This window comes from Chiloscyllium punctatum, chromosome 4 (assembly GCF_047496795.1).
Source record: "Chiloscyllium punctatum isolate Juve2018m chromosome 4, sChiPun1.3, whole genome shotgun sequence".
NCBI lineage: Eukaryota > Metazoa > Chordata > Chondrichthyes > Orectolobiformes > Hemiscylliidae > Chiloscyllium > Chiloscyllium punctatum.
The window spans coordinates 102501221-102527563 of record NC_092742.1 but is presented as its reverse complement, the minus strand read 5'-3'; the positions used below and the strand labels follow the sequence as shown (position 1 = coordinate 102527563).

Below are 26343 nucleotides of genomic sequence, written 5' to 3'. Positions count from 1 at the left end.
AATATTTTTTGGAAAAAAATACCACAGATGACTTGTTTGAGCAGTAGCTCCCATGCCTTCAAGCTGGGAGCACAGTGGCTCAGTGGCCAGCATTGCTCCTTAACAGCACCAGGGACCTCCACCCTCTGGCAACTGTGTGGAGTTGTTTGTTCTCCCAGTGTCTGGTTGGGTTTCCTTTGGTTTCCTCCCACAGGCCAAGGATGTGTAGATTAAGTGGAGTGACAAACTGAAGTTGTCTATAGTGTTCAGGAATGTGTAGGCTGGAATGATTAGCCATGGAAAATACCAGCTTCTGGGATGCAATAGCGGTCTGCAAAATGGCTTCCTTCTGCTCTGTAGGCATTCTATGATTCAAGATGCACGAGCACTTTACAAAAAACAAAGTACTTTTTGAAGTATGATTACTATTGTAATTATTTCATCTAATTTCTGTTTGATTGCATGATTAGCCTGATACTCTGCATAATCTCTGCACAGTGGCTCGTTGGTTAGCACTGTTGCCTCACCACTACAGGGATGTGGGTTTGATTCCACCCTTAGGCAGTTGTCTGTGTAGAGTTTGCATATTCTTCCCATGTCTGTGTGGGTTTTCTGGAGGTGCTCTGACTTCTTCCCATAGTCCAAAGATGTGCCATGCTAAATTGATGGTCTGGCCATGCTAAATTCCCCATAGTATCCAGGGATGTACAGGCTAGGTGGATTAGCCATGGGAAATGCATTCTCACAGGGATGGGGTAGGTCTGGGAGGATGCATTTCTGAGGGTTGGTGTGTACTCGATGGGCTGAATGGCCTGCTTCCACACTGGAGGGATTCTATGATTAACAGTTTTGTGCATCCTAAAAGAAATGTTGCTCATTAATGTTCACACACTTATACAATTAATGGTGAACCTTGGTTGTGATGTGGAAATAAAGCAGCCAATTTACAGCCAGTTCTCTCAAACAACAGTGTGATTTTAACCAGATAAACTGTTTAAATGGTGATGGCTGAGTAATGAACATTGGGCTGGATGGGGGAATAACTCCACCCCTCTTGTAACAAGTGTCATAATATCTTTCACCTGCTACCCACTTCTCCAGCCTCCTCAAAGAGCAGTTAAATCTAGCATTTGAAACCCTGCATCAGTGCAACATTTCAGTACTAGGCCTAGCAGTCTCAGCCTTTAGACCTTGGGTTCCTGGTGTGTCGCTTAAATCTACAAATTTTCTGAATGGGATTTACGAATGCTACCTTGTGAGCCACTGCTGTGACCCCTTTTATCGTGAGATACTAAATAAAAGAATTACTGACTAACATTATAAAACCATGGTGCATAAGCAGCTTTCTTTTTGTTGCTGATCTTGAGTTATTAATTGGCTGTCACCTGTAATTAATTGATGTACCGAAGATACTTAGCTGATATTTATGACCTTAGCATGGTTAATTGGATTAAACATGTGTCCCTGCTATTTGTGTTCTGTGTTTACAGGAACAAGTAGGTCTGATAAAAGAAAAATATGATCACCGCCTTATGTTGAAGCATCTCCCCCAAGAGTTTGCTTTATTTCTGGAACATGTTCTTTGTTTGGATTATTTCACAAAACCAGATTACCAGGTAAATGAATATAGTCTTATACAGACCCATAATAAGCCCAGGTCCAGAGTTAATTTTGAAAAGTCTGCTTTACTTCACCTAGTTTTTGGAAGATATTTGAAGAGTAACACTGCTTCCTGTGGCCTCCAGTGTTTATTAACTGAAATAGTATAGATCCGTGTCTTCTCCTGAGTCCAGCTGAGATTAGGAACTTGCCATGAGCAAGCTTCCTTTGTATGCTGTGTAACGAATGTATAAACTATTCATGAAGCCTATCATCACAAATTTGGTACCCATATCATATGGTGGAAATGCTCTACCTCCTCTCCCTTCAACTAAAAAAATGAATAAGTGGAGATGTAATGTTCTATTATACTATGTTAATATTTACTTGTACAGCTGCATCAATGAACTGCTAAAGGTTTTTTTTAAAATTCACTCATGGGATGTGGGCGACCCTGGCTGGGTCAACATTTATTGCCCATTCCTAGTCACCTTTTGAGAAGGTGGTGGTGAGCTGTCTTGAAGCAGTGTGGTCCATGTGCTGAGGTTTAACCAACAATGAATGCTCTTAGGTGGAGAATTCCAGGATCCAGCAAATGTGAAAGAATAATGACATATTTCCAATTCAGGGTGGTGAGTAGCTTGGAGGGAAACTTGGAGCTGATGTCCCCATATATCTGCTGTCCTTGTGCTTCCAGGATGGAAATGGTCGTGGGTTGGAAGGTGCTGTTTAAGGATCTTTGAATTTCCACAATGCATCTTCTAGATAATACTGAGCAGAGATTATAGAGAGTGTGGATCTGGTACTAATCAAGCAGGCTGCTTTGTCCTGATTTGTGTCAAGCTGCTTGAGTGTTAATGCAGCTGCACCCAGGCAAGTGGGCAATATTCCAACACACTTCTGACTTGTGCCTTGTAGACGATGGAAAAGCTTTGGGGAGTAAGGAAGTGAGTTACATGCTGCAGTATTCCTCGCCTCTGATCTGCTCTTGTGGCCACTGTGTTTATATGACGAGTCTAGTTGAGTTTCTGGTCAATGGTAACCCTAAGGATGTTGATAGTGGAGGTTTCAGTGGTCATAACAACATTGAATCTCAAGAGGCAGTGGCTAGATCGTCTCTGATTGGAGATATTCATTGCCTGCATTTTTCTGGCCAAGCCTGGATATTGTCCAGATCTTGATGCATTTGAAGATGGACTGTTTCAGTATCTGAGGAGTTAGGAATGGTGCTGAAGACTGTGCAATCATTAGCAAACATCCCCACTTCTGACCTTAAGCTGGTGGGAAGGGAATTGATGAAGAAGCTGAAGATGGTTGTGCTTGTGACATCATACTAAGAAACCCAAGCTGAGATGACTAACCTCCAGCAACCACGACAATCTTAGTATCTGCCAAGTATGACTCCAACCAGCGAAGAGTTGCCCTGATGCTCATTGATTTGAGTTTGCTAGGCTTCCTTGATGCCATACTTGATTGAAAGTGTCCTTGCTTTCAAGGGCTGTCATTCTCACCTCACTTCTGGAATTCGGCTCTTTTGTCCATGTTTGAATCAAGGCTGTAATGCAGTCAGGAGCTGAGTAGCTCTGGCAGAACCCAAACTGGGCATCACAGAGAGATTGTTGCTGAGCAGGTGCTGCTTGATAGCACTGTTGATGATACCTTCCATCACTTTACTGATGATTGAGAGTAAACTGATGGGTTAGTAATTGGTCAGTTTGGATTTGTCCTGTTTTTGAGTACAGAGCTTATCTAGCAATTGTCTGATAGATGTAAGTTTAGTAACGACTGGAAGAACATGGCCAAGGGAACAGAAAGTTCTGAAGCACAAGCCTTCAGCGCCATTGTCAGAATATTGTCAGAGTCCATCGTCTTCACAGTGTCCAGTGCCTCCAACCGTTTCTTGATACCACATGGAGTGAATTGAATTGGTTGAAGACTCATCTGTGACGCTATTAACACTTCTGGCTGGAGATTACTGCGAATACTTCAGCTTTACCTTTTTGCACTGATGTGTTGAGCTCTTCCACCATTGAGGATGGGGATATTTGTGGAGCCTTCTCATCCAGTGAGTTGTTGATTTGTTCATGACTGGATGTGGTAGGACTGAAGGGCTTAGATCTGATCTGTTTGTAGGATTGCTTACCTGTGCCTATCACTTGCTACTTATGCTGTTTGGTATGTAGTTAGTCCTGTTTGATGGCTTCACCAGATGACCCCTTATTTTCGGGTATGGCTGCTGCTGCTCCTAGTATGCTTTCCTGCACTTTCTATTGAACTCTCCATTTATTTAATGTTCCTTGTTCTTCACTTATCCTGTTTAAATATGCAGAAAGCCTTTACTCAGGAATATATTAAATGGACCAATTATTTTATGTTAGTTAGTGCCATCTTGAAAGTGGGCATCTGGGGGCGGGACTGAATCAACCACCTATTCTGGATGGTCTTACCACATGAATCAGACTAAGTTGCCGTTTTGAAAGAGACACATCTGGGCAGTCTTTTTTTTAAATCAGAAGCAGAGGTTGTAACCGAGAACTCGGGCATTCGGTGTCTTGAATGAAGACCTATTCAGATGTGAGGTGGGGCCCTCATGTGCTGTACTTTGATTTTTGCTGTGTAATTATCCTTTTTGAAATCCTTTTTTAAACTCAGATCCAGTTCTAATTTAGAATAAAAGGTGGATGAAAAATGCTATGTAAATATGTACAGCACAGAAACAGACCCTTCAGTTCAACTCGTCCATTTGGACCAGGTATTCTAACCTAATCTGGTCCCATTTGCCAGCACTTGGCCCCTATCCCTTTAAACCTTTCCTATTAATATACCCATCCAGATGCCTTTTAAATGTTGCAATTGTACCAGCCTGCTCCACTTCCTCAGGCAGCTCATTCCATACATGTACCACCCTCTGCATGAAAAAGTTGCCCCCGGGTCCCTTTTAAATTTTTTCTCTCGCTCCTTAAACCTATGCCCTGTAGTTCTGGGCTCCCCCATGCCAGGAAAACTACCTTGTCTATTTACTCTATCCATGCCTCTCATGATTTTATAAACCTCTATAAGGTCAGCCATCAAAGCTCCAGAGAAGACAACCCCAACCTACTCAGCCTCTCCCTATAGCTCAAATCCTCCAACCCTGGCAACATGCTTGTCAATCTTTTCTGAACCCTTTCACGTTTCATAACATCCTTCTGATAGGAGAGAGACCAGAATTGCTCACAATATTCCAAAAGTCCTGTACAGTTGCAACATGACCTTCAAGCTCTATACTCAATGCTCTGACCAATAAAGGAAAGTGTACTTCACATACGTGCTGCCTTCACTATCTTATCTACCTGCGACTCTACTTTAAAGAAACTATGAACTTGCACTCCGAGGCCTCTTTGTTACAGCAACACTCCCCAAGCCCCTACCATTCAGTGTATGAGTCCTGCTCTGATTTACCTTTCCAAAATGCAGCACCTCACACATTTATCTAAATTAAACGCCATCTGCCACTCCTTGGCCATTTGGCCCATCTGCTCAAGATCCTCTTGTACTCTGAGGTAACCTTCTTTGCTGACCACTACACCTCCAATTTTGGTGTCACAAGTAAATCTCCTATGTTCAAAGCAGTATACCTGGCACCGATCCTTCTGGCACACCACTGGCCACAGGCTTCCAGTCTGAAAAGCAACTGTCTTTCACCACCCTCTGTATCCAAATGGCTAGTCCTCCCTTTATTCCATGAGATCTAACCTTGCTAACCAGTCTACCAAGAGGAACTTTGTTGAACGCCTTGCTGAAGCCCATATAGATCACCGTCCATTGCTCTGCCCACATCAATCCTCTTTGTTACTTTTTCAAAAAAGCTCAATCAAGTTTGTGAGACATGATTTTCCACACATAAAGCCATGTTGACTATCCCTAACCAGTCCTTGCCTTTCCAACTACATGTACATCCTGTCCCTCAGGATTCCCTCCAACAACTTACCCACCACTGAGGTCAGGCTCACTGGTCTATAGTTCCCTGGCTTGTCCTTACCACCTTTCTTAAATAGCGGCCCCATGTTAGCCAACCTCCAGTCTTCTGGCACCTCACCTGTGACTATCGATGATCCAAATATCTCAGCAAGAGGCCCAGCAATCACTTCCCTCGCTTTCCACAGAGTTCTCGGGTACATCTGATCAGGTCCTGGGGATTTATCCACTTTCGTGCGTTATAAGTTAGCCAGCGCCATCTCTTCTGTAATATGGACATTTTTCAAGATATCACCATCTATTTCCCCACATTCTATCTTCCCTGTCCTTCTCCACAGTAAACACTGATGCAAAGGACTCGTTTAGTATCTTCCCCCATCTCATGCGGCTCCACATACAGGCTGCCTTTGATGGGCCCTGTTCACTCCCTGGTTGTCCTGTTATCCTTAATATATTTATAAAATCCCCTTGGATTTTCCTTTGTTTGCCAAAGCTATCTCGTGTCCCATCTTTGTCCTCTTGATTTCCCTCTTTAGTATACTCCTACTGCCTTACACTCTTCTAAGGATTTACTCAATCTCTGCTGTCTGTACTTAACATATGCTTCCTTTTTCTTAACCGGAACCTCAGTTTCATCCAGCATTCCCTACACCTACCAACCTTGCCTTTCAGTCTAACGGGAACATGCTGGGCGGCACAGTGGCTCAGTGGTTAGCACTGCCGCCTCACAGCACCAGGGACCCAAGTTAGGTTCCAACCTCGGGCTACTGCCTGTGTGGAGTTTGCACATTCTCCCTGTGTCTGCGTGGGTTTTTTGCAGATGCTCTGGTTTCCTCCCGCAATCCAAAGATGTGCAGGTTGGATGAATTGGCCACGCTAAATTGCCCATAGTGTTCAGGGGTGTGTAGGTTAGATGCCTTTAAAAGGGGTAAATATAGGATAATAAGGTCGGGGAGTTGGGTCTGGGTGGGTTACTCTTTGGAGGGTTGGTGTGGATGTGTTGGGCCAAAGGGCCTGTTTCCACACTGTAGGGATTCTGCGAATATCTAAGAATACTGCCTCTGGACAGTAATTGTAAACTTGATTGTTAAATTAATTCTAAATTCTAATTTTAGAACGGTTTCTATTTTGCAGCCGTACTTTTACTTGTGAACGTCTTCCCCCAATCAACTTTTGAAAGTTCTTGCCTATTATTGTCAAAATTGGTCTTCCTCCAATTTAGAACTTCCACTTTTAGATCTGGTCCATCCTTTTCCATCACTACTTTAAAACTAATAGAATTATGGTCACTGGTCACGAAGTGCTCACTCACCTGCCCTGTCTTATTTCCCAAGAGTAGGTCAAGTTTAACAGCTTCTCTTGTCAGTACATCCACATATTGAATCAGAAAATCATCTAGTACACACAACAAATTCCTCTCCATCTGAACCCTTAAAACTATGTCAGTCCCAATGTTTGTTTGGAAAGTTAAAATCCCCTGCCAAAACCACCCTATTATTCTTACAGAGAACTGAGATTTCCTGCTGGCTATTAGGGGGTCGATAATAGAGTCCCAATAAGGTGATCATCCCTTTCTAACTTTTCAGTTCCACCCAAATAACTTCCCTGAATATAATCCCAGGCATATCCTCCTGAAGTATAGCCGTAAGCTACCCCTTATCAAAAATGCCACACACCCCTCCTCTGTTCTCCCTCTTCACCCCACCCCCCAAACCCTTTCTGTCCTTCCTGTAGTATTTGTATTCTGGAACATTAAGCTACCAGTCCTGTCCATCCCTGAGCTATGTTTCTGTAATTTCTATGATTTCCTAGTCTCATATTGCTAACTATGCCCTGAATTCAACCGCTTTCCCTGTTGGGCCTCTTGTATTGAAATAAATGCAGTTTAATTCATCAGTTATACCTTGTTTTCTGCTTTGTCCCTGCGTGCCCTGACTGTTTGACTCACTCCTTTTCCCAACGGTGCAGTCTCAGATTGATCTCTTTCATCTATATCTCCCTGGGTCCCATTCTCTTCCCCCCACTATTTTAAATCCTCCCTAGCAGCTCTAGCGAATCTCCCTCCCCGTGTATTAGTAGCTTCCAATTCAGGTGCACTCTGTCCTCCTTGTACAGGTCACATCTCCCTCAGAAGAGATTCCATTGGTCCAAAAATGTGAACCCTTCTCCCCTGCACTAGCTGTTCAGCCAGGCATTCATCTGCTCGATCCTCCTCTTCCTATCCTCACTAGCTCGTGGCACTGGGAATAATCCAGATATTACTCTCTCAAGGACCTCCTTTTTAAATTTCTGCCTAACTGTCTGTATTGTCCCTTCAGAATCTCATCCTTTTCCTTTCCTATGTGATTAGTTCCAATGTGTACAACAACCTCCTGCTGATCCCTCTACCCTTTGAAAACATTCTGCACCCTCTTGGAGATATCCTTGATCCTGGCACCAGGGAGGCATCACACTATTCGCTGCCGGCTGCAGAAATGTCTGTCTGTGCCTCTGACTAGAGAGTCCCCTATCGCAATCGATCGCTTGGTACCTGATGTACCCCTCATTATATTGGGACTATTCTCGATGTCAGAAATTTGGCTGTTCATGCTACATTCCCCTGAGAGTCCATCACTCCCTACATTTTCCAAAACAGCGCACTTGTTTCAGATGGGGACAGGTACAGGAGACTCCACCACCACGTGCCTCTCTCCCCTAGCTTTCTGAGAGTTAACCCATCTACCTAACTGTATCTGAAGCTTTTCTGTCTTCTATCAATTGTGATAGTGTGTTTATGAGGATCATTAGGTAGGGAGATGTGGTTGCACCTTTTGCTTTTCAAATAATGTAAGACATGTATTTGTCTGTTTTCTGTTGCAGATTGATATAAGTATTGGTCAAACTGTGTTCTAATTACAATCTTTCGATTCTCACTTAGATTCCCTACTCTAGAATGAACAAAATGTGAGCCTAAAAACGAATTGGATCTTTCAGGCCATTACTAGTTACTCCATCCCTTTTGAATTTAGTTTTGCAGGCTGTTTCAATGCTAAGGCTTGCTAGATTGAACTAGGAACATCCTCCTAAGATTACTCAAGTACCTCTAAACAAATCTACTCATTCATAGTCACAGAGGTGTGCAACATGGAAACTGACCTCTCGGTCCAACTCGCCCATGTCGACCAGATATCCTTAACTAATCTAGTCCCATTTGCCAGCACTTGGCCCATATCCCTCTAAATCCTTCCAGTTCATTTACCCATCCAGATGCCTTTTAAATGTTGCAATTGTACCAGCCACCTCCACTCCTCTGGCAGGTCATTCTTTTCATGCACCACCCTCTGTGTTAAAAAGTTGCTCCTTAGATCCTTTTACATCTTTCCCCTCTCACTCTAAACATATTCCCCCAAATTTTGGGGGAATGAGAGGAAAACACCTTGTCTACTTAGTCTATCCATGCCCCTCATGATTTTATAAACCTCTATAAGGTCACCCCTCAGCGTCCAATATGCCAGCCTATTCAGCCTCTCCCTATAGCTCAAACCCTGGCAACATCCTTGTAAATCAAGTTTTGCAATGTCCTTCCAGTAGGAGGAAGACCAGAATTGCATGCAATATTCCAAAAGTGGCCTAACAATGTCCTATCCAGCAATCAGACCTCCCAACTCCTATACTCAGTGCTCTGACCAATAAAGGAAAGCATACCAAATGTCGTCTTCACTATCCAATCTACCTGCAATTTCACTTTCAAGGAACTCTGAACCTGCACTCCAAGGTCTCTTTATTTAGCAGTACTCCCCAAGTTTTTACCATTAAGTGTATATGCCCTGATTTGCCTTTCCAAAATGCAGCACCTCACATTTATCTAAATTAAACTCCATCTGCCATTCCTTGGTCCATTAGCCCATCTGATCAAGGTCCCATTGTACTCTGAGGTAACCTACTTTGCTGTCCACTCCACCTCAAATTTTAGTGTCATCTGCAACTTACTGACTACAGTGGAACCTCGATTATCCGAAGGACACGAGCAGGGAGTATTTTGTTCAGTATTTCGAATGCTGGATAACATAGTTTAGTCAAGCATCAGGACCTTGCGATCTTACCGGATAATCCGAAAAGTAGCAGACCCAGCACCAATCCTTGTACACCATTGGTCACAGGTTTCCAGTCTGAAAAGCAACCCTCCACCCTTGAGCTAGTTCTGTATCCAAATGACTAGTTTTCCCTGTTTTCAGTGTGATCTAACTTGGCATTCAATCTACCATGAGGAGCCTTGTCGAAAGCCTTACTGAAATCCATGTGGATCACATCCACCACTCTGCCCTCATCAACCCACTTCTTTACTACTCCAAAAAACTCAAGTTTGAGACATGATTTCCCATGCATAAAGCCATGTTGACTAGACCAATCCGGGGGGGGGGTGGCGAGGCGAGGTTTGCGACTGCTCTTTCGGAGAGTTTAAACTAATTCACCAGAGGCATGGGAACATGAATTATAGCTCCAGTGTCCAGGAGGTTGAGTAGTGAGGTCATAAATAAAGTTTCAAGGTCGCAGAGTGTAGCAGCACCAGGAATGGGGTTGAAATGTGTCTAATTCAATGCCAGGAGCATCCAGGATAAGGTGGGTGAACTTGCAGCATGGATTGGTACCTGGGACTTTGATGTTGTGGTCATTTTGGAGACATGGATAAAGCAGGGACAAGAATGGTTGTTGCAGGTTCTGGGATTTCACTGTTTCAATAAGAGCAGGGAAGGTGGTAAAAGAGGGGGAGGTGTGGTATTGTTAGTTAAGGACAGTATTACAGTGGCAATAAGGATGCCTGATGAGGACTCATCTACTGATGTGGTATGGGCTAAGATTAGAAACAGGAAAGGAGAGTTTTTTATATGCCTCTGAAAAGTTCCAGAGATGTAGAGGTAAGGATTGCAAAGATGATTGCTACTTTAACTTTCCAAATATTGACTGGAGAGGCTATCGTTCGAGTACTTTATACGGGTCAGTTTTTATCCAAATGTGCAGGAGGGTTTCCTGAAACAGTATGTAGACAGGCCAACAGGAGACGAGGCCACTTTGGATTTGGTACTGGTAATGACCCAGGCCAGGTGTTAGATTTGGAAGTAGTTGAGCACTTTGGTGATAGTGACCGCAATTCGGTTGTGTTTACTTTAGCAGTGGAAAGTATATACCTTGAGGCAAGAGTTATAACTGTGGGAAAGGAAATTGTGATGCGATTAGGCAAGATTTAGAATGCATAGGATGGGAAAGGAAACTTCAGGGGATGGGCACAATTGAAATATGGAGCTTCTTCAAGGAATAGCTACTACATGTCCTTGATAACTAAGTATCTGTCAGGCAGGAAGTGGTTGAGCGAGAGAGCCATGGTTTACTAAAAAAGTTGAATCTCTTATCAAGAGGAAGAAGGAGGCTTATGTTAGGATGAGACATGAAGGCTCAGTTAAGGCGCTTGAGCGTTACAAATTACAAGTTAGCTTGGAAAGTCCTAAAGAGAGAACTAAGAAGAGCCAGGAGAAGACATGTGAAGTCTTTGGCTGATAGGATCAAGGAAAACCTAAAGCTTTCCATAGCTATGTCAGGAATAAAAGAAGGACTAGGGTAAAATTAGGGTCCGTCAAGGACAGTAGTGGGAAGTTGTGTATAGAGTCCCAAGTGATCGGAGAGGCATGAAATGAATATTTTTTTATCCGTATTCACACTGGCAAAAGATAATGATGTTGAGGAGAATGCTAAGATACGGGCTAGTAGACCGGATGGGATTCATGAGGAGGAGGTGTTAACAATTCTGGAAAATGTGAAAGTAGGTAAGTTCCCTGGGCTGGATGGGATTTATCCTAGGATTCTCTGGGAAGCCAGGGAGCAGATTGCAGAGCCTTTGGCTTTGATCTTTGTCATCATTGTCTATAGGAATAGTGCCAGAACGCTGGAGGATAGCAAATGTTGTTCCCTTGTTCAAGAAGGGAGTAGAGACAACCCTGGTAATTATAGACCAGTGTGCCTTGCTTCAGTAGTGGGTAAAGTATTGGAAAGGATGATAGGATTTATAATAATCTAGAAAGGAATAAGTTGATTAGGGATAGTCAACACTGTTTTGTGAAGGGTAGGTCGTGCCACACAAATCTTGTTGAGTTCTTCGAGAAGGTGACCACACAGGTGGATGAGGGTAAAGCAGTTGATGTGGTGTATAGGGATTTCAGTAAGGCATTTGATCAGGTTCCCCACAGTAGGCTATTGCACAAAATATGGAGGCATGGGATTGAGGGTGACTTAGCTGTTTGGATCAGAAATTGGCTAGCTGAAAGAAGACAGAGGGTGGTTGTTGATGGGAAATGTTCATCCTGGGGTTCAGTTACCAGTGTTGTAGTGCAAGGATCTGTTCTGGGGCCACTGCTGTTTGTCATTTTTATAAATGACCTGGATGAGGGCGTAGAAGGATGGATTAATAAATTTGCGCATGACACTAAATACACTAGGATTGCCATGGTGTTAAGTGTTCAGATAGAGAGGAATTTGTTAAGTGTGTACAAGAAAATTTTCTGATTCAATATGTGGATGTACCTCCTAGAGAAGGTGCAAATCTTGACCTATTCTTGGGAAATAACGCAGGGCAGGTGACTGAGGTATCATTGGGGGAGCACTTTGGGGTCAGCAACCATAATTCTATTAGTTTTAAAATAATGATGGTAAAGGATAGACAGGATCTAAAAGTTCAAGTTCTAAATTGGAGGAAGACCAGTTTTGATGATGATAGGCAAGAACTTACAAATATTGATTGGGGGCATGGATATAGTGCGTAAAGGGACGGCTGGAAAATGGGAAGCCTTCAAAATTTAGCTGACGAGAGTCCAGAGACACTGCGTTCCTGTTAGGATGAAAGGAAAGGCTGGTGGGTGTAAGGAATGCTGGATGACTAGAGAAATAGAGGTTCTGGTTAAAACGAAGGAAGCATATGTCAGGTATAGACAGCAGAGATCAAGTGAATCCTTAGAGTATAAAGGCAGTAGGAGTACACTTAGAGTCATAGAGGTGTACAGCATGGAAACAGACTCTTCGGTCCAACCCGTCCATGCCGACCAGATATCCCAACCCAATCTAGTCCCACCTGCCAGCACCCGGCCCATATCCCTCCAAACCCTTCCTATTCATATACCCATCCAAATGCCTCTTAAATGTTGCAATTGTACCAGCCTCCTCCACATCCTCTGGCAGCTCATTCCATACATGTACCACCCTCTGCATGAAAAAGTTGCTCCTTAGGTCTCTTTTATATCTTTCCCCTCTCACCCTAAACCTATGCCCTCTAGTTCTGGACTCCCTGATCCCAGGGAAAAGGCTTTGCCTATTTATCCTATCCATGCCCCTCATAATTTTGTAAACCTTTGTAAACCTCAGCCTCCGAAGCTCCAGAGAAAACAGCCCCAGCCTGTTCAATCTCTCCCTGTAGCTCAGATACTCCAACCCTGGCGACATCCTTGTAAATCTTTTCTGAACCCTTTCAAGTTTCACAACATCTTTTCGATAGGAAGGAGACCAGAATTGCACACAATATTCCAACAGTGGCCTAACCAGTGTACTGTACAGCCACAACATGCCCTCCCAACTCCTGTACTCAATACTCTGGATATCCTTGATGCTGGCACTAGGGAGGCAGGCAGCACACCATTCTGATTTCATACTTTCTACCTCAGAAAGGTCTGTCTGCGCCTCTGTCTCTGTCTCTGACTGGACAGTCCCTTATCGCAATCAATCGCTTGGAACCTGATATACCCCTCGTTACATGAGAGCCAGCGTCAGTACCAGAAACTTGGCTGTTCATGCTGCATTCCCCTGAGAGTCCATCACCCCCTACATTTTCCAAAACAGCATTGTTGTTTGAGATGAGTGCAGCCACAGGGGATTCCAGCAATACCTGCCTCCCCCTCCTACCTTTCCCAGAGCTAACTCATCTACCTGACTGTATCTGTGCTTTTCTCCTTTCCAATAACTGCCATACATCACACCCCCTAGTTCCTGTATATTCCTCATTGCCTCGAACTGCCGCTCCAACCGGTTCATGCAATCTGATGGAATTCATATGCAAGTACACTTACTGCAGATATAATCATCAGTAACATGGAATCTCTCCCTAATCTCTCGCATCTGACAAGAAGAGCACATAACTCTATTAAAGGCTATCTTTGCATTTTAACGGTCTACAGATCCGGAAAATAGCACAGTTTTACTGCTCTTCAAAACACTGTTCCATCCTTTATGTTTATGTTTTTAAGTTTTAATCAAGAGAAGATCACTTTACTCAGTTTGCAGGTTTGCCATAAAACGCTGCCGCTCTCCCTGTTCACTCTTGCAGTCTTGTCTTTTTATCGCTCTGTTCTTCTGCCCCCTTGTTTTGGACTGTTTCTCAGAGAGTCTAGGGCACCTAACTAATGAAGAAGATAAGTTAATTTATCTTTTTTGTAGCATCTGAATAATTCTGCTAACTGCAACCCTGTACACCTGGTGCAGAAATTTTATTTTTGTTTGGCTACTGCATGGTTTTATGAAAACTTATCTTTAAAATCATGGAAAAGAATTAGGCTGTTGCACAGATCCTCTGTCTTTACAGGAGGCAGGTTATGGAGTGATTAAAATGATGGACAATCCTCAAGGTGGCAATACCCAAAAAAAAACATGATTTTTCCACAGCTTAGCATGACTGGCCAAGCTCTTACAACTTAACCAGTTTGTCAAAACCCTGCTATGTAACAGAATTGACTTATTAGCGATAATTAAGATGATATTTTCAAAATCATGCTTTGTTACTGCAGTGGTGTGATGATAAAGCTTCTAAGTAAATGTCTGCTCCTCCATAGCTGGGAGGATCTGATTCACAAAATAACTTGCACTCGCTTTTCGTTTCAATCCAAATAAAGTATGCCTGTGAAATATTGAATGTGATATAGAAGGATGTAAACCAAAATTCAACAAACCCCTTTCACTGTTTCTTCCCAGTTATCAGTAGTTTTAAATCTCTCTGGGTTGTTTTGATTTTGTAGTTAAGGGTTTGGTAAGTTTGTAGTATTTGAAAATATGGCTGAATTCAAAACCATGTCTGTAAACTCTTCAGAGGCAATGTAGACTATTTGTTGTTGACCATTTACATCTATTCAGTAAACTTATGGTTCATTTATGATCCTTCAAAGTGCCACATGTTGGTCATCTTGGTTTCAGCAAAGCTGAAATTCTACGTTACCATTAACACTGATTTCCCAGTGGGATTCTCACTTTGGGAAGACCAAAGTTCTCTTGAGCTTTACTGCAAGGAGTTCTGAAACTTGAGTTAAGATCCTTGCTTCTCATCACTGCCACTTGTTATTTTCTCTGTCACTATCCCAGAGCCCCTGTATCTGACCCATTATTTTACTCTTTTAACTTAGTTAATTCTGATCTGCTTTTGTCCCTTTATCCTGCAGTTGTTGATGTCTGTATTTGACAGCAGCATTAAAGCACATGGGGTTGTTGACAGCGACCCCTTTGACTGGGAGAAAACTGGGACGGATGGATCTCTTACCATGATAACCACATCTACCACTCCTCAGCTACATACGCGGCAGACACCTGCTGCTCTTGGGTGAGTAGGATACCACTGAATTGGAAAATTTGAATCTGTTGAAGGAATATTTCTCGCAATTTAAATGTGCTCCCAACTAAGCATTGTTTAGTAATTTAAACAGTGCTCAAAGATTTTTTGTGGATCACAGCCCTGTAGAACAAACTGGTTCACCACTGTGTGTTAATTGCAGCAATACCTGCTCATCAAAGATCTAGAATTGATCTAATACTTGGGATGCAGTTGCCAACTGATATTTGGCATAGCTGCAGAGAGGACTGCCACATAAGATACCATATGAGATCTATACCACTTGTTCCTATTTACTGTGAAAGTTGGTCTTGTATCTCTCTCAAATCAGTCTTTTACAGTTGAAGTCAATTTGCCCAGCAAAAGTAAAACCTTCTGAGAGCATATTCAGAAAAGAATAAAGATTAAATCTGTTCACAGAATTTTAAATTGTTCCATATTTCTACAAGCTCCGTAATCAGTAACACTTTTGTAAGACCATGTTCTTGCTTCATTTTCCCAATATGTGGGTGAGATGATGTCAATGTTCATTAATTTAAAGTGCATCTTCCAAAAATGGAAACTGTGAACTTGAGCCTATCAGAGATTATTGGGCAAAATCTGAAGCATATATCCTAGACAAACTTTGCATAATAAGCTATGGGCCAAAGACACAACAATAAATTATTTATTATAGAATCAATTGATCAGACATCATTTGTAACTGACCCACGTGTATGCGATACAGTTGATCTCCATCCATTCAGTTTACTGAGAAAAAGTGTATGTCCTAACTTGTTTTTGAAATAACAATGCTAATGGTGTATGTCTGAAGCCACACACGTACAAAATAAAATTCTGTAAAGAGGACAAAAAGTCTTGCCTGAAAAATCAAGTGGCCACTCTAATTTTAGTACCACATTCTGTATTTATCTTCCAAGTAAGTTTAGAAGCTTAGTAGTTTTGAGTTAGACATTAAAGGGTTCCTACTTAATATATTTCTTTGAATTTTTAAATGCATATATATTTATTTCAAGAACTTGAGTGTCCTATATGCATTTTCTTGCTGATTCTTGTTCCATTTCTTGTTAATTCTTTTCCAGGCTCAAAATTGTAGAACTCCTTGACTTTTCATTCTTCCTGTAAACTAATCTTCCTAATTTGAAATCTTAGTAACACTTAACCACTCATGACTTTAATTCCATTCAGATGCTAGGACTATCCCTTCTGTAGGTTGATGCTACCTGGTGATGTGTTAAACTGGATGGAATAGATGTCTATAGTGCTGTATTTAGCTTGTTGGGTAGGATGCAAATTTTCTCAGGAAGTTGTGAAATGATTGCTATCAAAGAAATGGTTTATGTCAGAAGCAATGGAATAAACTTATTGATAATAACAGTTACACAGTAACAAGATCATGTAGATTACAGTAGTTTGTGGAACTTCACCAATGTTATCCTAATACAAAAATAACACATTGTGTGATTCCCTGTGAAATAACTCCACAGAAGCTGGTATCCCATCACCTTTACTTGACACTGATCCAGCTTCCTCAGAACCAGCTCTCAGAATGAACAGGCTGTTTGATATTGCTATTCTTATCTGTCAGCCAGGCCTCCCTGCTTAGATTAGGTTAACAGCCCCAGTCAGGGAACTCATATTCTGAGGTCCACCTAGCTGACGACCTTACAATCACCACATCCTGCATGAATTATCTTGGCAAGATGAAACCTGGATCGGTTTGCAGTAGAAACTGTATTCCAGCTATTCTCAGATTCATGTAGTCTCCAGCCCCTTACCTGATCACCTCAAGAACTGATTACTACTTTGATATATACTGTTCTTCTTACTTTATCAGCAAAAGAAAAAACAATTTGTTTTAAACGCAAATACAGCTGCTATTAATACATGGGATTAAAGACAAAAGGAATGTTTTCAGACTTAGGAATTGTGCCTTGGAGTGATGTCCATTCTAACTGGCTTGATGATATTCTGCAACTTTGGTGAGGGCAACCAACACTTTAATGATGTTCTGCTGCCTTTGGGTGGGAGCATCCTGGTTCAGTGGCAATCTGTTGTAAGTGGCCTGGGTTGAATGATGTTCCTCACTTTAGGATGGGGCAACCTGGTTTGAAGATGTTCTACACCTTGTGGGGAATGGCCAGGCTCAATGATGATCTGCACCTTGGTTGGGGGTGCCCAGGGGTCCATGGTGATCTGCATCTTGGAGTGAGAGCAACCTGGGCTCAACAATGTTCTCAATGCAGCTTTACATTTTGTTTCTTGTTTCACTAGGCAGTTAGTCTATTTCAGTTAGTCTTCAATTCAGGTGCTACTTCTAGGACCATCCGTTCATTCTAGGACCATCCATGAATTTTGAGGTGTTTTTGAATTACTACTAATACTGCTAATAAAATTGACATGAAATGCATCTTAGCTCATTGTAAGCTACTGCAGTAATAATGTTGCAATAGCAATTTTGTTTTGATGACTTTTCAGGAAGAGCAGTCTTCAGTCACATAGTTTGGAGTGATGTTGATAGAATGCAAAAAATGATATCTGGAGTCTCAGGTTATGAAGGCAAAGGAAAAAGCAAAGTTTTTTTTTAAACTGGGGATTACTCCAGTGCTGTCCTCGCTAATTTTTCACTTAACGCTGTTCATAAACTTGGTCATCCAAAACTGTGCTGCCTTATATTGAGTCAGGAATAGGAGCAGGAATGGGCTATTTGGCCCTTCAAGCCTGCCTTGTCATTCAACTTAATTACCTGTTCCTGCCTTTCCCCACATTCTTTGATCCTTTCAGCCCCAAGTGCCACGTTCAACTCATTCTGGAAACCATACGTGAGGGGCATGAATAGGATAAATAGACAAAGTCTTTTCCATGGGGTGGGTGAGTCCAGAACTGGAAGGCATAGGTTTAGGGTGAGAGGGGAAAGACATAAAAGAAACCTAAGGGGCAACTTTTTCATGCAGAGGGAAGTACGTGTATGGAATGAGCTGCCAGAGGAAGTGGTGGAGGCTAGTATAATTGCAACATTTAAGAGGCATTTGGATGGGTATATGAATAGGAAGGGTTTGGAGGGATATGGGCTGGGTGCTGGCAGGTGGGACTAGATTGGGTTGGGATATCTGGTCGACATGGATGAGTTGGACCAAAGAGGCTGTTTCCGTGCTGTATATCTCTATGACTCTCTATACAGTGTTTTTTGTGTTTGCTAATTTCACAGCTTCACCAATCTAGGTGAAGAAACTTTTCCTCATTTCAGTCCTAAATTTTTCATCTTGAATCCTTAGACAGTGACCCCTGGATCTGGACTTTCCTGTTATTGGGAATATCCTTTCTGCATTACCCTGCCTAGTCCTGTTAGAATTTTATAGGTTCTATGCAATTTCCCCTATTTCTGCTGCAAATACATTTCTAACCTATTCAACCTGTCCTCATGAGTCACTTCCACCATCCCACGAATTACTTTGGTAAATGTTCACTGCATGTGCTCTGTAGCAAGGCCATCCTTCCACAGATAAGACCAAAACTGTGCACACATTTCAGGTGTGGTCTTACCAAGATACTGTGTAACTCTAGTAAGTCATCTGTTCTCCTGTACTCAAATATTTTGCTTTGAAGGCCAACAGACCATTTGCCGCCTTGACTGCCTGCTGAACCTGCATGCTCACGTTCAGTGACCTCATGAACTTCCATTCACCATTGCTAACTGACCTAGATTGTCTCATGATCAGGTAGTTCCTCAATTCTAACAATTGTTGCTTTTACATCCCTCCTTACCCTCCTCACTTTTGATCTTCTCCAGCCCTGCAACTCTTCAAGATTTCTTCACTCCTCTAATTCTCATCACTTCCACATCTCTAATTTTAATTGTGGCATCATTGACAGCCATGCCTTTAACTGCAACTTTAAACTCTGAAATTCCCTTCCTACCTCTAGAACTCTCTTCTATCCAATCTTTTAAGACCCTTAAAGACTTAGATTTTTGGCCAAGTTTTTGGTCATCTTTTCCTAATAAAGTGGTTTGATGTCAATTTTGGTTTGTTAACTTTCCTTTGAAGTGTTTTCGGATAATGTTGATGTAGCACCTGTAGATGGCAACAGAATAAAAGATGGTGGCTCAGTGGTTAGCACTGCTACCTCACAGCGCCAGGGACCTGGGTTCACTTCCAGCCTCCGGCGACTGTCTGTGGAGAATTTGCACATTATCCCTGTGTCTGCGTGGGTTTCCTCCCACAGTCCAAAGATGTGCAGGTTAGGTGAATTGGCCGTTCTAAATTGCCCATAGTGTTAGGTGCATTAGTCAGAGGGAAATGGATCTGAGTGGGTTACTCTTTGGAGGGTCAATGTGGACTCGTTGGGCCAAAGAGCCTGTTTCCATACTGTAGGGAATCTTTTTTAAAAAAGTGCAAACAAAGAAGCATTAAACAAAAGATAACGTAGATTGGGAATGGGGCAAAGTAGGACTTAGAATTGGGAGATGGAAAGAACTAGAATCAATTTTTAAAAAAGAAGGAAAATAAAAAGTTTTTAAAACATTTAAAGAATTTTTTATTTTTCTATTACAGAGAGAAAGCAACAGAAAGAAAGAAACTGAGACAGAGTATATGGGATCTACACAGACAGGCTTCACTGTGGACTGGGGGCTAGTCGATCTTGCTTTAAGCTCAGAATTAGGAAAGCTGACGTGAAACTTTAAGTAAAAGAATCATTTTGGAGCTCTGATGAAATATATTCTCTGGTGGGCATGCCTAATTTGAAATGGGGGTGTTACAGAACAGCTGGTGTTCAACTTTCAAAGTACACAAATAAAATGTTTACCATTAACAAATTTAATAAGGTTTATCTTATTTAATTTGTTAAATAGCAAAAAACAGTGAAGGAGTACATAGAATATGACGCTGAACACAGTAAGAACAAAATATCATTTTCCCACTATGGAATAAGCATAAGACAAGTTTTATTTCAGCATGTACATGTTGACTTTCAAGTCAAGCTGCAGTATCCAGTCATTTCAAACATTACCAAAGATAAATTGCACTTTATTCCAGTGTCTTTGACTGTATTCCCTGAATATATGTGCAACTGATTAAAGAGTTGTAATGCCAGTTATGGAGCTGATCATTTGCTGTCTCCTATTCAGGAAGTAACATTAACAAACCAAAGGGAGAGGGAAGTATTCACATTACTGAACACATTCTAAGGCAGGGGTTCCCAAAGTGGTTTTAGGGCCCCAAGTAGGTTGTGAATTAAAACCTTGGGGGCAGAAATTCTGAGCCCACAAAGGCCACAGTGAAGTTCCTCCTCTTCTCTCCAGGAGTTTTCTCCTCTGCACCATGTTCTCATACACTGCCTTCCCTTCCCCCTCTGCTGTACTGGTTCATCGAGGGGTCGTATCAATTTTTGAGCCTTTAAATGGGGTCGCAATGAGAAAACATTTGGCAAACACTGTTCTAAAGCAGTGTAAAAGGTACACTAAATGAAAGAAACATAGACATGAAACAATACTGAAACTTAGTGTGGAATAGAACAATAACAACAGTGAAGATGAGGTGAGGTTTAAAGAGAAACTTGTATAGGGAACCCTATCTAAAAAGTGGTTCAGTCTTAATGTGATTTTTCATAATATTTTTAAACCAAGTGACATTTATATTAAATTGGCGATAACTGATAGGAAATGATAACATGGTAATTGTTATCAAACTAGTAATCCAGAAGCTCAACGAATGTTCTTGAGGCAGAGTTCAAAGCCTGCCACTGGAAATTGAGCAATTTAAATTCAATCAAATAAAATTTGGAATTGAGGAAAAAAATTTGGTGTTAGTAATAGGAACCATAAAACTACACAATGTCCTAAAACCTATTTGGTTCACCCTTTAGGGAAGAAAGTCTAAAAATAAGTTTTTAAAAAATTAATCACAAATTAGATTATATGGTTTTCGTATTTGGTGATGTCACGACAATTTGGTAGTTTGGGAGTAGTGGGGTTGGGGATAATAGATGGCCAATTCTGGATGAATAACACAAACTACCAGCAACAACCTGCATTTCTAAAGAACATTTTTTGCAGGAGATGTTGATCACATTTCTGTTCAGGAGTAAATACATGTCTGTTGAGTGTGTGCCCAAAATCCTTACAAGTAGGGAGAATTGGGACGAAAGCCCAAAGATATGTCAAAGGGAAGGTTTTTGAAACCACAGCAGATTATAGCAGATTGTGCAAGGAATAGGTAATTTGATCATTTCTGGGGCTGAACTGTACCCTGCCCAGACAGAATGGAATTTGCAGAGTTGCGTTGCTGCCTAGGCAATCTGATAGATAGGTACGTTCTTAACTCCTGGCTGAATTCCAAATTGGCTCATTCTTGTATTGTTGGAGTGATTTGGGCTCCAAATAGAGATTGCTCCTGGGCATGTTGTTGAGATCTATGAATTCACAATACATTATTTTAAGATGGTTTCAGCTAGTCTCCTGAAACATTTAGTTACTGGTCTGTATAAGGTTATCTAAAAGTTTTGCCCGCAAAGAAACTAGAAGTTATCTCAAATTACTGTTGATCCATTCTGAAATACTGAAACATATCACCAATGCCAAGTGCAATTTGTTAATATTTTGAACAGTCTTGCCGTGTTGTTAGGGAAGGGAACTAGATACAATTATTATTCTTTGGCTCAAATCCGATATTAATATTTACTCACATTTATAATAGTACCTTTCTTGAAACAAAAGAGAGAAAGCACATTAAGCTTTTACAAAGCAGATTATTAGACTTGACTGCATTATTATAATCATAAATTCCTGCATTGCCAAATGAACACAAAATGGAACTTTTTTTTGAGTTGTTCAATTTTCTTCAACATATGTTGGATGCTGTACTGTGTGTGGGAACATAGTTCTCTACTCTTTAATCATACAAGTTTGCAAACACAAAGGTTTTTTGTACAATTTGCTGGAAAAGCAAAATGTTTTCCTTACTTTGCTTTAAAATTCTTCCATCATTCCCCTCCTATCACGAAACCCTTTCTTCGTTAAATCATCTTGCATGCAGTACCAGTTTTTGTGTAAGTGCTTTGGCTCCAAGCCTCTGCAACTTATTGTTGCAGCCACTAAGAAGTGCACAAAGTGTCCTCTTAATTTTTTCACAACCCCTTTGTTTCCTAGCCAGCCTTCCTCCTGGTAGTTAACCCAATTTGTGAAATTGTAGGCATATCCCTGCCATTCTTGATTTAAAATTTGCTAAACTACCAAGCAATCAAAGAGCTTAAAACCTAATCATTTTAGTCCCCAAAATGTCTTATATTAATATTCTAGCTTGTCCTTTTAATGAGGCGGGATGTTAGATTCTTGGATTTCATGCTGATGACTTGTTCTAAACAGGAGATGTTATTTCCCCATCATGTTAACTTGCTTCCAGTTATTTCCCAACAATAGAACAATATATTATGGTCATTTAATCAGAAACAAAAACAGAAATTGCTGGAAAAATTCAGCACATCTGGCAGCCATCTGTGAAGAAACATCAGAGTAAACGTTTCTGGTCCGGTGATCCTTCTTCAGAACTGACAGACTTGCAGCATCCGCAGTTCTTTTGGTTTTTATGATCATTTAACCGTTTTGTAGGAAAGGTATGTTCCTGATGTACCAGATATGGTACTTTGCATCTGTCATGTAGGAAAAATCTGTTGTAATTTATTTCTTTCCCACAGCTAAGCAATTAGCGTATCAAAACATTTGATTCCCAATATGTTCTTATGCTTCTGTGATTCACAAAATATTCTGTGCTACTCACAGGCAGTTAAAGCAGACAATAAATAACTGCTTGGTGTCTCCTCTCCATTATGCTATGTAGCATCCTACCGCTTTAATGGCCTGGGGCCAAAATTGGCAATCTGAGTGGAACATTGGCTGAAATGTCAGTGAACGCAGAGGTGTACCCTCAGTTGTGAATCATAGAGGCCATCCTCTTGACAGTTAACCAGCTGAAGAAAATTAGTTGTCCATTAGCAGTGTTATTGTGTTCATTTGCAAGATGTTTTGCAAAGAGTGATACAGCTGAGGCAAGACTCCTGGCTGTGACAAAAATATCACTAAAATAATCATTAAAATTGACGTGCAAAAACAAATTATAACAACATTTTGTCATGCGTGTTGTCTATTCAAAAGCATCTGATTTGTAATAGGATTTTGCAAATATATATTGTAATATCCATAAATAGAAATGTTCATTCACTGTGACTTACTGAATAATTTCAGGACAGTATTTCAATGTGCAATTCCAGCTTTCAGCATAAAAAGGCCAATGAACCTTTGTGCCTATGTTGACGCATTGAAAGAGCTCCCTGATGAGCCATCTCTCCTCTTTCCTCGTAGTCCTGCACTTCCTGTTCAATTAATATGTCCAATTGACTTTTGAAAATTAAATCTGCTTCCACATTTCATGAAGACAATGCATTCCAAATCACATGAAAGGTATCTTTGTCACTGTCAGTCACACAAGTACGCACTCAAGAAACACATGTTAATCAATTTTGGAAATTTCTATTTTTCTTTCTGTCTTCTGGAAAATCGACTATATAAAATATCTTGCCACTTGTATTTCAACAGAATTGCTAATGCTTCACTGGTGCCAGGAGATCTAATGAAAGAAAATACTGATGAGGTACTGCAGGATGAACAGCTTAGTGATGGCGAGAATGTTGTTCCAGGCATCATTAGTCCTGAAAGAATGGCAGAAATGCAAGAAGCCCATAACCCTCAAGTTCCTTATGTTGGGGAGAAGGATGTTTGGGAAGAAATGGACATTAATAGAAACAAAATGAAGACGACTGGCTGTAAGGTAAATTGGGTTTCGGCATCTCAGACGAGGGTGTAGAGATGATAGGAAATTGTAGAGATCATAATATTTTTGAAATATATTCATGTTTGTCACTTTTATGAAAAGATATATGAAGCTCTGTTTTTATATGGAAATGACCCTAATATAACCTTCCATTTTTCCCACCATTGACAGAGAGCCATTCTACTTTTAAAGTTACAAGGTATCATTTTATCAGTGCAGGTATGCTATCGGGTATTTATAAATATATTATCTAGATATTTTCAAGGGCAAGCAAGAACAAAACCTTGTACAGATGATGCAAAGTAGTGATTTGACCTATTATTAAATTGGACTTAGATTATTTTGTTTGTTGACTTTTAGTGTTCCCTGAATGGTACTGTTTATGGCTTTGTTATTATTATGAAGTTGAAGCCGTGTATTGTACCTTTTAAGAGAGAGTGAAGACTGTTTGGTAGTGAAAGTTTGCAGACAACTGTCATGTGACATGTTTCCAGAATGTACTGGAAAATTGAAAATATATAACATTTGACTGTAAACTAGATGCCTCAATTATTTTAACCACCATTTGAATTTACCTAATCAGTTTAAATTATGCCCTAGGATCCTAAAACCCAATCAAATTTGAATTTTACTGTTTTGACAACATTGAACCTATGAGGCGATCCGATGTTTGGGGTATAAATAAACCGGCGTTTTGAGAGTTAGCCAGAGAGAGAGTGACAACCTGCCATCTAGAAAGAGAGAGAGTGCCATCCAAGCACACACTATCAAAAGTATCTTTTTCATGTGCAACATCTTTGCAGCAAAAGACCAAAGATGACCCAGGGAGATCTGCCGCAGAAGACCAAGACCGACAGAGGATGACAGCCGCTCTCTGGTTTTGAAAATTTAATGTAGTTTTAATAGGGGTTTTTATTGGATCAGTATATTGTTATAGAGAGATGGGTAACAGACATTCAAGGGAAAGGAGGTTTAGAGTTGTAAATAGTTGTTGTTTAATGTTCACTTTTAGAGTTAAAGAATAAAATTGATATTTTTCTTTAAATAGTGGAATTTGGGGTGTTCTCTGTCTGTCATACTTTAACAGATTACGGGGCGAGGTGAGCTTTTCTGTGTGTTTGGTTTAATTAGCAGAAGGGTTCACCGCCATGTTGTAACATTATTATGCAATCCAGTGAGTGTTCTGGGCTCATGTGTCTGCATGAGAGCAATCTTCCTCTCCCATCTACTCATTTACAGATTGCACACCAACAAAGCAGACTGGTCCTTACACGGACAACTAAACAACTAACTGGATGAGGAGGACACTCCACAAATATCCTCCTCATCATTGTCAGCTTGCGCACAAGCTCAGCCTATCAATTCAAAAGAAATATTTACAACCATCTTCAACTGGAAGTGTTGACTTGATAATCTGCCATTGAGGTCTCCAGCACCACGGATAGTAGCCTTTAGCCAATTTGAAGTGACTCTACACGATATCAAGAAAGGCTTTAAGATGCAAGGTACCACAAAGGCTGTAGGCCCTGACAACATTTCAGCATTAGTACTGAGGACTTATACTCCAGAATTGACTGTGCCCCTAGCTAGACAGTCCCAGTACAGCAATAACATTTTCAGCTACCTAACAATATGGAAAATTGCACGGGTATGTCTTGCACACAAAAAGCAGGACAATTGAACCCAGCCAATTACAACTCACTTAGAGTGCTGTCAGTCATCAGTAAATTGATAAAAGGTATCCGTGACAAATGGCACCACTTGGCAACAGTCTGCTTAATTTGGTTCCACCTGCACCGCTAAGTTTCTGATGTAATCATAGCCTTTGTCTAAACATGGGTAAAAGGGCTTAAATCAGGGGTGAGGTGAAATGACTTCTTTGAATTCAAAGCAGCATTTAACTGAATATGGAATCAAGGAGGGCTGTCAAAACTGGAGTCACTGAGAATCAAGGGGATAACTTTCCAATGGTTGGAATTATTAGCACAAAGTGGTGGTTGTTGTTGGAGGTCAAATGTCATATCCTGAGACGTTGCTACAGAAGAACTCAGGATATTATCCTTGATATAATCATCGTCAGTTGCCTCATGAAGGTCAGAAAGTAGAGATGTTTACTGATGATTGCACAGTGTTCAACACAGATAATAACTCATCTGGTACTAATGCAGTCTGCGTTCATATGTAGCCAGGCTTGGACAATGCTCATGAGTGGGCACTGCTAAGCTACAGTTATGCGGCTTGACGCTTCAGTCTTGCCAATGATCATCTCTGACAAGAGATAATCTAACCATCTCCCTTCAATATTCAATAAAATTATAATCCCGTAATTCAGGACTATCAGCATCCAGGAGGTTACTATTGACCAACAGCTAA

General features: G+C 41.0%; 1 protein-coding gene across 3 annotated transcripts in view; it reads left to right on the top strand.

Moving 5' to 3' along the window:
* Positions 1-26343, top strand: part of LOC140476599 (tau-tubulin kinase 2-like) — a 299170-nt gene that overhangs the window by 182425 nt on the left and 90402 nt on the right. For all 3 annotated transcript variants that reach the window (XM_072569438.1, XM_072569437.1, XM_072569436.1), the window contains exons 9-11: positions 1470-1595; positions 14979-15136; positions 23736-23967. In XM_072569438.1, coding sequence (XP_072425539.1) covers positions 1470-1595; positions 14979-15136; positions 23736-23967 — 516 coding nt within the window. The remainder of the gene's footprint in view (positions 1-1469; positions 1596-14978; positions 15137-23735; positions 23968-26343) is intronic.